At 44.9% G+C, this 11932-nt stretch overlaps 1 protein-coding gene across 2 annotated transcripts in view; it reads left to right on the top strand.

The window, feature by feature from the left end:
* Nr1i2 (nuclear receptor subfamily 1 group I member 2) overlaps positions 1-11932 on the top strand; it is a 39122-nt gene that overhangs the window by 13686 nt on the left and 13504 nt on the right. The window contains exons 2-3 of one of the 2 annotated variants that reach the window (XM_005344976.1): positions 3158-3354; positions 9185-9406. In XM_005344976.1, coding sequence (XP_005345033.1) covers positions 3314-3354; positions 9185-9406 — 263 coding nt within the window. In that variant the 5' untranslated portion in view covers positions 3158-3313. Of the gene's footprint in view, positions 1-3035; positions 3355-9184; positions 9407-11932 lie in introns of those variants that run through there. The other variant, XM_026783714.1, reaches the window with a different exon arrangement.

Below are 11932 nucleotides of genomic sequence, written 5' to 3'. Positions count from 1 at the left end.
TCTTCTTCTTCTTCTTCTTCTTCTTCTTCTTCTTCTTCTTCTTCTTCTCTCTGACCTGAGTTCTCTCAAGCCTCGCCCCATTTTCACCTGGGTGTCAATACTTCCAACCCCTCTCCTCTCCTCTCACTCCTGGAGAGTTGCTTTGTAAGCAGTTATTTAACTCCTATTAAGCCTAGCCCTCTGCCCTATGGTCTCCTTAAAATTAACCATGTCTTTTCTTCTCCTCAAATTCAAGCATATCTTGACTGAGGAGCAAGCTCAGCTTTTGAGTGACATGTGTGCAAACAGACTCTTTGTTCTCATGCCCAAAGTCTTGCCTGACTCTGCCGACAGCCTCTGTTTTATCTAGTGGAAACTGAGCCCCAATAGGCCCATGGGAGCAGTGAGCAGTCTAGCAGCCATGGGCAGGCAGGGCTCACTTGATCTCCAGCCTCAGGGAGCTAAAAACAAAGTCCTCTGATTGGAGGAAAACCGTAGGGTCCCATTTTTATTCTCTGAGCATTTGGATTCCTATGGGGCAGCAGCAGTTCACACACCTGCCGGCCAGGCTCAGTGTCACCTATACTGGTTACAATCCTGGGGGTTGTGGGGGTATTTCTTCCTGGTTTTAACCTGTATTGTTTTAACAGTGCTCTCGAGTGGGCTTTCGCGCGTTCATTCCTCTCCCACATAGGAGTTGGCTCTGCATTAAGTAAAACCTGTCGCCTATGTTGAATACATTTTTGTGAATACATTTTTGTGGATAAAGGTAGATAGTGTCAGATAAGGGTTTATATTCATTTTTCTCATGTGTGAAATTTAGATTTTCCCAGTGCCATTTTGAAAGGCTATTCTGCTGGGTGGTGGCGGCGCACGCCTTTAATCCCAGCACTCAGGAGGCAGAGGCAGGCGGATCTCTGTGAGTTCGAGGCCAGCCTGGTCTACAAGAGCTAGTTCTAGAACAGGCTTCAAAGCTACAGAGAAACCCTGTCTACGGCTCTTCATTCCTCCATTGAGCTGCCTTATATATCCACCTGACCCTGATGAGAACAGAAAGGGTTCGCATCACTAACCGCAATTACGATGTACCACACGCTATGCTATTTATGCCAATATTGGTGTTTGAGGAATGGGGCTTTGTGAACATTTTTATCATTTAAAGAAGTGTAATTTTATATGTGTTTTCTAAATCATTATTCTGACAGTTCTGGGCATTAATACTGGATACTAACAGAGTACAATTTTCCATTCAATTTTTCTCAACTTTACTTTTTTTGTTCAATCTATTTATTTTGTCATTCATCATTGTTTTTTAAATTTTTCTTATTTCAATATTTGGACCAGTGTAGGCTTGATTTTTTTAAAAAAATATTTTTTACTTAAAAGTTTGTTTCAAATAATATATTTGATCATGTTTTCCCCATCCTCCAACTCCTCTCAAATCCCACCTCCCCGCATACCCAAATTTATATTCTTCTCTCTCAAAAAACACAAATACAAAAGTCAAAGCAAGCAAACAAAAAACAAAACAATAAGACAAAACCAAAACAAGATGAAACAAACCAACATTGCTTGCGTTTTTAAAATGTATTTGAGTGTTATTATCTGCATGCATGTTCTACACTGCATGCCTGATACCTGCATTGTCAAAGTAGGGCTTGAGAGCCTCCTCAAGAGCCAGTTCCAGTTCCGGGATGGATTCCAAAGCTGCAGAGAAACCCTGCCTCAAAAAGAAAAAAAAGAACAAAAAAAGAAAAGAAAAAAAAGAACTTTATTTTGTGTGTAAAACGGTTTCTTTTAAAAAAAGAAAAAGGTGTTGGCCTTTCATGTCTTTCAACACACCGTTTTAGTTTTGTGTCATGTCACACTACCTATGATGTAAGGAGTTTCTTTTCTGGTCCGTCTTTTGTTCTGGAGGCCTTACACCTGGACAGGCATCTCTCTCCAGAGATTTGGTTAATTTTTTTTTCTGTGGTTTTATTGAACATATTTTCTCTGCATTTGACATGGAATTCTTCTCTGCCCATAATTCAAAAGTTTGGTCTTTTCATGGTGTCCCCAAATCTTGTCTGCAGCATTCATGCACTGTATTTTCTTTTTAATGTACATTGGTGTTCTGCCTGCATGCGTGTCTGTGTGAGGGTGTCAGATCCCCTGGAACTGGAATTACAGACAGTTGTGAGCTGCCACGTGGGTGCTGGGAATTGAACCCAGGTCCTTTGGAAGAGCAGCCGCTACTCTCAACTGCTGAGCCGTCTCTCCAGCCCCTGAGTTTTGCTTTTTAAATTGTTCACTATCTCTGGTGATCCAGTTCTTGTCCCTGGGGCTCTGACTCCCCCACGATCTCATCTATTGTTGAGACTTTCCGTTAAGCTTTTATTTAACTCATTCGATTTTCCATACCAAGCTTTATTTCATCTTGATTTTCTTTACTGTTTCTAACTATTTACTGGATTCTGGTTTCATACCCTGCGATGTCTTCACTCCTTCATCTTACTTGTGTTCTCTTGAATTTATTGAGGAATTTATTCCTGGACTCTTTAATTTCATTCTGGTGTCTCTGAATTCCTTCAAAATATTTACAGCTGTTCTTTTATGTTCCTTGTCTGGAATTTCGTCTAAATTGTTTTATTGAAGTTCCTTTCTATTCCTTTGGAGGAGACAGTGTATCTTGGGTTTTATTATTGCCTAGGGTTTTACAATTCAAGTTATGCAACCTTCACTTTGTGACTTTTTGTGTCTGCCTACATTTTGTGTTTGAGTCTGCTTGATGTTAACCCTTGATTGGTAGTTTAATTTTGGGGTCGTTTGGTGTTCTTTGGTGGGGGTGGGGCCCAGATTGGATAGGGGAAAGTGTGGCCTTAAAACCCCACAAGTGGGTATCCTGGGGGGTGAGTCCCACTCAGGTCCTGATGCTCTGGGAACAGGCTCCATGTGGGTTCTGAAGCGTTTGTAGTTAAGATGCTGGAGGGAGGGAGATGTGGTTCTAATCTCATTAGAACAAAGTCTCATTCAGGTCCCAAGATACAGGGCGATGTGTTTTATGTGGGTCCTGAAGGGCTATAGAGGTTCTAGAGATGGGATGAGGAAGAGGGAACTGCTGGCCTGAGATGCTGGGAGTCAGGATGACTAAGGAAGGGAGAAGGAGCCTCTAACCCGGGGTGTGAACTCTGCGCAGACCCTACAATGTGGAGAACAAGCCCCATCCTTCGGAGCTGGGAGTAAGATTGCTGGCGGAAGGAGACATGACCTCTCATCTGCAAATCGGGCTCTACTGCGGTCGTCTGGAGATACTGGAAAACGGACTCCACGTCCGTCCTGACAGACCAAGGCTATGTCCATCCTCAGAGACCAAGGCTACGATGCCAGAGGAAGGTGATGTGGGCTCTAACCTGGCGAGCTAGCTCCAGTGATGTCCGCGCGGAGCCGGGGAGGGAGTTCCACACCCCTCCTGACGTGTTGGGGGGCGGGGATAGGGTAACCTCTAGGGAGGGAGAGTCGTTCGGGTCCTGAGGTGCTGGGAGATCCTAAGTCTTCTTTGGAGAAAAGTCTATTCAGATCACTAACACAATGTCGCCGCCCCCCACTCCCTTTTGTGTTCCATTTTGAAAAGGATCTCTTTGTAAACTCAGGCAGATGCCGGGCAAGTGCCATTACACCAGGCTCATTTTCTCGTTGTGCCTGCTGTGTAACATCTGGGTTGTGTCCTGACAAGGTCTTCATCCAGTCTGGATATTCATCTACTGTCAGTTAAATAGTCTGCAAATATTCTCCCTCTTCTGAAAATTTCTTTTCTGTCCTCTGCTCCTGGCTTCGAGGGGGAAGAGGAGGCACAAGTTCTCGTTGGCTTATCATCCAGAAGGTGACAGACAGGCTGGGAGAGTCTGAAGTGCTGGGGTAATAGCTTTTGGGAAGGGTGAAACTGTTCCCATCTGACTCAGTGGAACTGGGGACTAGGTGATGCCGGCTCCTCAAGGTTAGTAGGTCTTCAACTGCCGACTTGACACAAATCTAGAGTCGCCTGGGAAGAAGGAACTGTTAGATCAGGATTGATAGAGGCAACTTGGAAATAAAAGGAAAGGGGGATTTGGGGTGGAAAGGGGGAGCTTTGGGGATGGACCATTCCTGCTGTCAGTTCCTCTGCAGTCTCTGTGTAAATACCAACCTAGGTATGCTGATCTTACCAGAACTCCCAGGATGCTAACAGCTCATAGGAGTTATTAGTCAAATCAGCTTTCCTCTCTTGATTTTCTCAGCCAGCCTGGCTATGAGGTGATTAACCCTTCAGAAACCTCACCAGAAGAATTGCTTCTTCAGATTGGCCTGTAGGGTATTTTCCTTGTAACTGACGCAGGGGCGCCCAGCCCACCGGGGCGTGCCATCTCTAGGCAGAGAAGGGGAGGTTGGGGGCTGGGGGGCGGGGCTATGTAAAAAAGGCAGCTGACCCTGAGCCCGGGAGCAGGAAGGTAAGCAGCGTCCTGTCAGCTGACCAGGAGCCGAGCACCCCTTGATGAGGAACCTGCAGGATGAAATAAACTCCTCCTCTAAACCGCACGGTGATCGATCAGGTGGCAGTGGGAAGACCCAGGGAAGGAAAGTCAGTTTACCCTTTTACCCATATGGCCTCATCTTCCTTACCTCATCCTCTCCTACTGCGCTTTGTCGGTGAGGCCTGAAAGTGAGCGTATCAGGGGAAATATGAAACAGATCTGGGGAGGCATCCTGTGCCCTTATCTTTCCATATATTACTTTTATTTGACTATCCAGATTTTAGATTTCGGGGTATTTCCTTCTATGGGATCCTTTACCTGTTTGTTTCTCTGCCTATGGGACTCCCACAGGAGAGCATGTAGGAGGACTCAGAATACTCTCCTCCTGTGAATGGGATCTTAAATCATGTTCCCCCATCCCTGTCTATGACTCAACTCTGGGGGACTAGAGTGGAGGAAACGGCACATCTCTGAAGGCAGTTTCCATGCTTATAAATAGTTTTCATCATCTAGGCATAAGTGTCCCTCACAGGCGAGATAGCCCTGTCTAACCAGAGCCCTGTATTACGTAACTCTCAGCACCATTATTGAAGATGTATTGTCTACCAGTGGTGAATTGTTGGGTGATAATTTCTTGTTCTAATAGCAGTCCATCTCTAGGTTGAAGAAATAAGTATGTATACATACATGCATACATACATATACACATGCATGCATACATATATACATACATGTATGCATACATGCGTGCATATATACATGCATACATGAAGCAAACCCCAGAAGCCACGCACTCCACTCCACTACAGCTATTCCTAAAATTGATCTTTTCCATTTACATTTTAAGAAAATTTTACATTACATTTTCCGAGAAAAAGAGAATAGCCACTTTCTGGGCATTTAAGAAATACAATCTAACCATTTAACCATTCTTTAAATGTAAAATATTAGCTCTCTATTTTGTAAATCCTGGACCATGATTTTTTCTTTCTAAAAAAATTAACATTTGAAAGTCTCAGACACAAATCATCCATTTTGACCTATAAGGTCAAAATTAACATTTCAAGTACTTAACATTTTAGTTATGCTTGAGGTAAAGTGCTGTGTAGCCAGTTTTTCTTCAGTTCCAAATTCTACAGTTAAATGTTAGAGAGAAAACACAAATGATAGTTCCAATATGTTACTGTAGTCCCAAATCCTTACACACACACACACACTTTTAATTATGCATGCCAGGAACAATATTTTTATTGGTAACTTTAAATTTTTTTGCTATTTATTTATTTAGTCCTGGAACTCTCTTTGTAGACCAGGCTGGCCTTGAACTCACAGAGCTCTGCTTGCCTTGCCTCGTGAGTGCTAGAATTAAAGCTGTGCACCACCACCTCCCAGCTAAATTTAAATTTTTAAATATATTTTACTTTTATTTATTCTTTGAGAATGTATTACCTGTATACAAAGTACTTTTCATTATATGACCCTCTTCCCTTTTTCCGGAATCTCTCTCAGACTTTCTGACCTTGTTTGCACTGTCTCTGTAGTGATTGATTTCAGCGTGAGAGGGTCCCGTGGCAGGTGAGGACGGTGGAGACAAAGACGCCTTGCAGACAGAGCTTGAGTGTGGTGTTTACTGAGATGAGAGTAGAAGGCGTGGAAAGGAGAGAGAGAAAGGGGGGGGGGGGAGAGACAGAAAGAAACAAAAAACCTGTCTCTTCAGAGAAACCACAGAATAGGAAGAATGAGAAAGAGAGGGAGGGAGGGAGGGAGGGAGGAAAGAAGGAAGGGAGGGAGAGAGAAGGAGTAGGCGGGGCTTGGCTCTTAAAGGAACCTTTGCATCTGCATACTGACTAGGACCCTGGGCTGGCCAGAGTAATGCCTGGGTGCATCCTACCAGATGACAGGGCAGGCCATCATAATGCCTGAATTCTAACAGCCCCCCCTTTCAAAATCATGTTCTCTTTTTAATTTTTTGATAACTCTAGAGTCCCTTTTGTGCTACTATTATTGGACTTGAAGGTTACAACCTGTGCCCCAAGTCAGGTCCAGCCATCCCAAAAGTGGAAAACAGAAAAAGATTTATTCAATGTGGCCATACCGGGGAGAGAAACAAAGACCTAGAGACTCAAGTCCGTCTTCTGGGTCCTAAGGTGAGCTCAGTCTAGACAGAGGACCAAGGATGTGCACAGGTTCACAGTGTGGTCCACCAGCGACCCACCATCATCTGGGCTGCAGTCTCATCCTGAAGTTAGAACTTTGTACAATCTCTTTCGGGAGACAAGCCAGTCCTGGTCATCGTGGTTCTGCCCCACAGCCTCCTGCGCCACCCTTTCCTCTCCCAGCATGAGAGTTTGGGAAAATTCCCATTTGTTCGGAGTCCGTTTTTTAAATAATCTGAGATCAGATTAAGAAACACCCATATCAACCGGGCAGTGGCGGCGCATGCCTTTAATCCCAACACTCAGGAGGCAGAGGCAGGCGGATCTGAGTAAAAGTTTTCTGCAGGCAGAGAATTCGTGCCCCAGAAGTAAGGCAGGGAGATTATATAGGTTGTAGGTGAGGGTTGGTGAGGGGAGGTGGAAGGCTGGGGATGTAGGTGGTTGGAAACTCAGTGGAGGAAGCTGCCATAGCTGCCAAGAATTCAGAACTGGGCTTTTTGGTGCCTTCCCTTTGTTCGGAGACTCTCTGAGCTACAAGGTTTGGAGGGACAGAAATGGGGCTTTCCGGATCATGCAGGGGTAAATTGGAGATTCCAACTGAACATTGACTTTGAGACCAGCCTGGTCTACAGAGAGAGCTCCAGGCAAGCCAGGACTGTTACACAGAGAACCCCTGTCATAACAAAACAAAACAAAAACAACCACCAAATCTCTTTAGAACATCTTCCTTTCTGCCCAGTCCATTACACTACCAGTATGTGTGCACGGAGGCGTGGGAGTATCTACTAGAATTTGGATGGACCAGCAGGGGTCACACTCCTGAATAAAACTATTTCTCCTTCAACAGTTATCAACTGTCAATAGCGCCTCAATTTCAAAATCATCAACAACAAAAACAAACAAACAACAACAAAAAAAATCACAGTTTGCTACTCAGTTATCTTCAGGAACTCCAGAACAACTTTGGCCCCATGCTTCTTTAAGCACAAAATGACACAAAAACAAATATATTAATACAAAATGTACTTTTAGATAAAGCATCGTAAAATTGCAAAGACTAGTCAGGTAAAATTTTCCTAGGGGGTCCCCGAGACAACACAAACTAGTATTTTCTAAATCGCGGAGATGTGACCGCCAAGGAGCTTTCTCAGCTCTTGCTGCTGAGGATACCAACAGAGTCAGGGTACCAGGTAGTCACCAAAGCCGCCTTACCCCAGTGTCTGCCAAGTCTGTTGCCTCATGTCTTAAAAGAAATGAGCAAAGCACATTAAGAAAAAACGAGCTGGAACTCCTGAGAATGGAGGTGTTCCCAAGGCTGCAGTATCACAGTGCTATCCCACCCAGTGATCTTTTAAGACAGAAACTGGGGTTTTTTGTTTTTGGTTGGCGATTTTTGAGTTCACCCTGGGCAGAGCCAGTAAGTGGCCTACACCCCCTTTTGCATGCGCCCTTGGCTAATCAATGAACTGATCCTGCACTTCTTCTATAGCCAGGGGAGAGGCCATTCATCACGGTCACCTTCACCCACCTGCTCTGCAGACTCTGTTACTCATTTTGGAGATTATTCACTGAGTCACTTCCTGTGTGATTAGCTCATGATTTACAATGGGACCCGCCCTTTACTTCCTGTGGAGAGCTACTGTCCATCTCAACGGTAGAGATAGACTCAACATCTTTGTTTCTCTGGGTCCTGAGTTGGTTCACAGAACCCAGTGGCTCAAAAGACCAACACACCTAACCTTCCCTATCATATGGCAGATGCCTAACTAGTTCAAAGGAAAGTCCAAGTAGACAGAATTTGCCATACAAACAGCCCAATGGTCCACATGGCTCACTCAATAAGACACTAAATAGTTCAGAAGAACCTCCAGGCCAGATGGAAGGCAAAACCCAATGTACACTGATCAGAGAGAATGTATCAGGGGTTAGTATTTCTTGAGAGTGGAAACCAGAGTCCAGACATTTATTTCCCTGCTTATAAAATGGGGTATAAAGTAGCTGATGCTGGTGGAGGTGGGAAGATTTTTTTTTTTAAAGGAAAGTTTCCTGCAATAAAACAATTGTGATCCAGGCTCTACTCTCACCGGTTGTCTGGTATTCAATCTCTGGGGGCAGTGTTCTTTCTCTCTTTGTGGAACTTTGGGCTACACCACACCTAAAAAGCCATCATCCTCCCACGATCTCCCCAGCCCCAGAAATAACATGGAATGCTACTCTTTCACATGAGTTGGTCCCCTTCCCAGCCTATGGTCAACTCATGATGCCCTCAGTCCATTTCAGTGACTCCATAATCCACTCCAGACATCGTCGTCTTTGCTCACTTATTCCTCCCATAAGAGCCTTTTCTTTCCCATATTCTGGGGTAAGTGTTCTGCCTAGAGCCCCGACTACACGTAAAAATGCAGTGGTTACATCTTAACAACAATTCAAATAATAACCTCCAGTTTTCCCCCATGGGATGTCAGGTCCAGCGTCAAACCCAAATGTGAGCCTTACTCAAAAGGAAGTGTTCCCATAGCTCCTTTACAAAGCCTTCGTTTCCTGTGCTTTTTTCTCCAGTTCTGGTCCAAGACACACAGATGCAAATCTGGAGATGAGACCTGAAGGAAGTTGGAGCCGTGTTGACCTTGTCCGCCGTGAAGCAGATTCTGTCTCAGAAAAACCCACCATCAATGTAGATGAGGAGGACGCCGCTCTCCAGATCTGCCGTGTATGCGGGGACAAGGCCAATGGCTATCACTTCAACGTCATGACGTGTGAAGGCTGCAAGGGATTCTTCAGGTATGATCACCCATCAGTTCTCACACATTTGCCAGCACTGACAGACTGGAGGACATCTAGCGTGGGTTTCCCCATTCATTGGTTGGGTGATGTCTCAAGGCCTCAGCTTGATCTGATGTCTAGGGTCATTGTATGGGCTGATGGGCCACCCAAAGCCCTCGTAAGTGTTCTAGGACACACATGTCTACATCAAAGGAATCCTCATCTTCAAGTCTTCCTTTATCTACTGCCCAGGAAAGCATCATTTCCATTAAGATAACACTTCATTCCTCTGTATATTCTTGAGTAAATTGAAAGGACAGCAAAAAGTTAAAAAAAAAAAAAAAGAGAGAGAGAGAGAGCCGGGCGGTGGTGGCGTACACCTTTAATCCCAGCACTTGGGAGGCAGCGGCAGGCAGATCTCTGTGAGTTTGAGACCAGCCTGGTCTACAAGAGCTAGTTCCAGGACAGGCTCCAAAATCATAGAGAAACCCTGTCTTGAAAAACCAAAAAAAAAAAAAAAAAAAAAAAAAAAAGAGAGAGAGAGAAAAGGCAAGTGTTCAAATCACTCTCATATGGTAGTCATAAAATAAATCAAAACTGAGATAATTTTATCTAGAAACACATTTTTTTAAAAGACCCCCCCAAAAAAACCAAAAGAACCCCCAAAACAAATCAAAAAAAGCCCCCCCCCCAACAGCCTAATGCAAAAGAGAAAATAAAACCCTACTTCAAAGCATGTTAGGTCTGGACAAAAGGGTCACCATCATCAGAAGAAGAACAGAAAAACTCGTGACAGCTTGGCAAAGCCACCCTCAGCACGGGGGCTCAGATCCAAGGTGGAAGCAAAATGTGAAGAAACAGCTCCAGTTCACCTCCAGGAAGGGAAGGGCTTTGCAGTTCTCACCTCAAGGCCACACTTGGGACATTCAAACATTCCCATGACCGTAGATGTGTAACTATTCCTAGGGAGACCTCAACAAACATCCGTTCACTACAGATAGGCTGCCAACAATGCACCAAGACATTATTCTACCCAGTCTAGCTTGGAGAACTGCAGGAGGCCGTGGAGATAGATGTATAGCATATGGCCATCAGTGATTCAGGTGTCGGCCCCTCAGACTCTGTCTTGCAAGGCTTACAGGACCACTGACTCTGAAAACAGGTGTCCGTAATTTCTCTCATGTGCCCCCTCACTCCTTCCCTAGTAGCTTTGGGTATTTTTTCTACTGCTTGCGTGTTTATCTCATGAAATATTCCATTGGCTGGGTACAGATTTCTGTGGGTGGTTAAAAGGATGACCTTTCCTTTGGCTATAATATATACAAGGCAGGTGGAAGTACCACCGAACCTGGTTGCCTTGAACCCAGTTATTCACATAAGAAATAAATTACAATTATTATGATAAATTATAATAAAGTTGTTTCATAAGAAATAAATATCCCTGTCCATTCCTTGGGGAAGCTAGCATATAACACCAACATTGAGAGTTATGAGAGCCTCCGGAGAGTGGCTTCACCTACTGTTTATCTGTATGGAAATGTTGGGAGATGCCTGTCGCCAGGTCTACACAGGTAAGAGCATATTTCACAAGCATAGGCCCTGTATGGCCTCACTGCCAATCCCATGTGAGATAGGTGGAATCACACACTTGCATAATCATAGCATCTAGCGGGGCTACGATTGGGAAGAGGCCTTGCATGTTTGGGCACTATGCCGAATATCTCATGCGAATACAGGGACTTTATCATTTCTCAGCCGTTGCTAGCTGCCCCCTGGCCAGACTGTATATGAATCTACTGAGACACCTCTCCTGGGACCTGGGGACAGATGGCCTGTGTTTGCCCAAGGTCACCCTCGTTCTGTCTTCTGAAAGGGCTCAATGGGCTATGGCTGCTAGTGGGAACCCATGAAGGGCCCTGATTCTTGTGGAATGCTGTTATACGTTTTCTTCCGCACCTGTTTGTCCTCATGGTGGACAAACCAACAACTCTGAGTCCTTCATTTCTCAGTGACTGGTCCCTAAAGTCAGGCCTCTGCGTACCGTGCAGATTGTTACCGGCCTAGTCTCAGGAGTCACTGTTCCCCACGCTGCTCTTCCACTCAGCCCGCTGGCTACTCTTCCCTCTCTCACCAGCCCCACGGGGTCAGTATTCGTACCGCAGCAGCCAGCCATTCCTGTTTGTGCAGCGCCTCTGTCTCAGGCATCTACATGAGAAGGTGTCGTCCCATCCAGCACTTTATTTGGCTTGAATATTGATCTGGTCTGTAGGGAAGGCTCAAAGCCTCAAAAAACATAAAAACAAAACAACAACAACAACAACAACAATAAAACCACTAGTCCCAGTGGAGACTTCATGGCCGTGGCATCGCTGACAGAGCAGATGCAGGATACACTGCTGGAAACATGCTTGTCACCTCTGCAGAGTTTGATTCTGCCGCATCCCAAAGGCCTCCAGCCTAAAACTTAATTGCATGAGATGTTTTCACTGTTGCCACCGCAGAGCTGGCAGTGGGTTCCACCTTTACATTTCATAAACAACTGGC

The sequence above is a fragment of the Microtus ochrogaster genome, chromosome 2, assembly GCF_000317375.1.
Source record: "Microtus ochrogaster isolate Prairie Vole_2 chromosome 2, MicOch1.0, whole genome shotgun sequence".
NCBI lineage: Eukaryota > Metazoa > Chordata > Mammalia > Rodentia > Cricetidae > Microtus > Microtus ochrogaster.
Note: the sequence above shows the minus strand (reverse complement) of the source record. Positions and strands in the feature narration are given on the sequence as shown.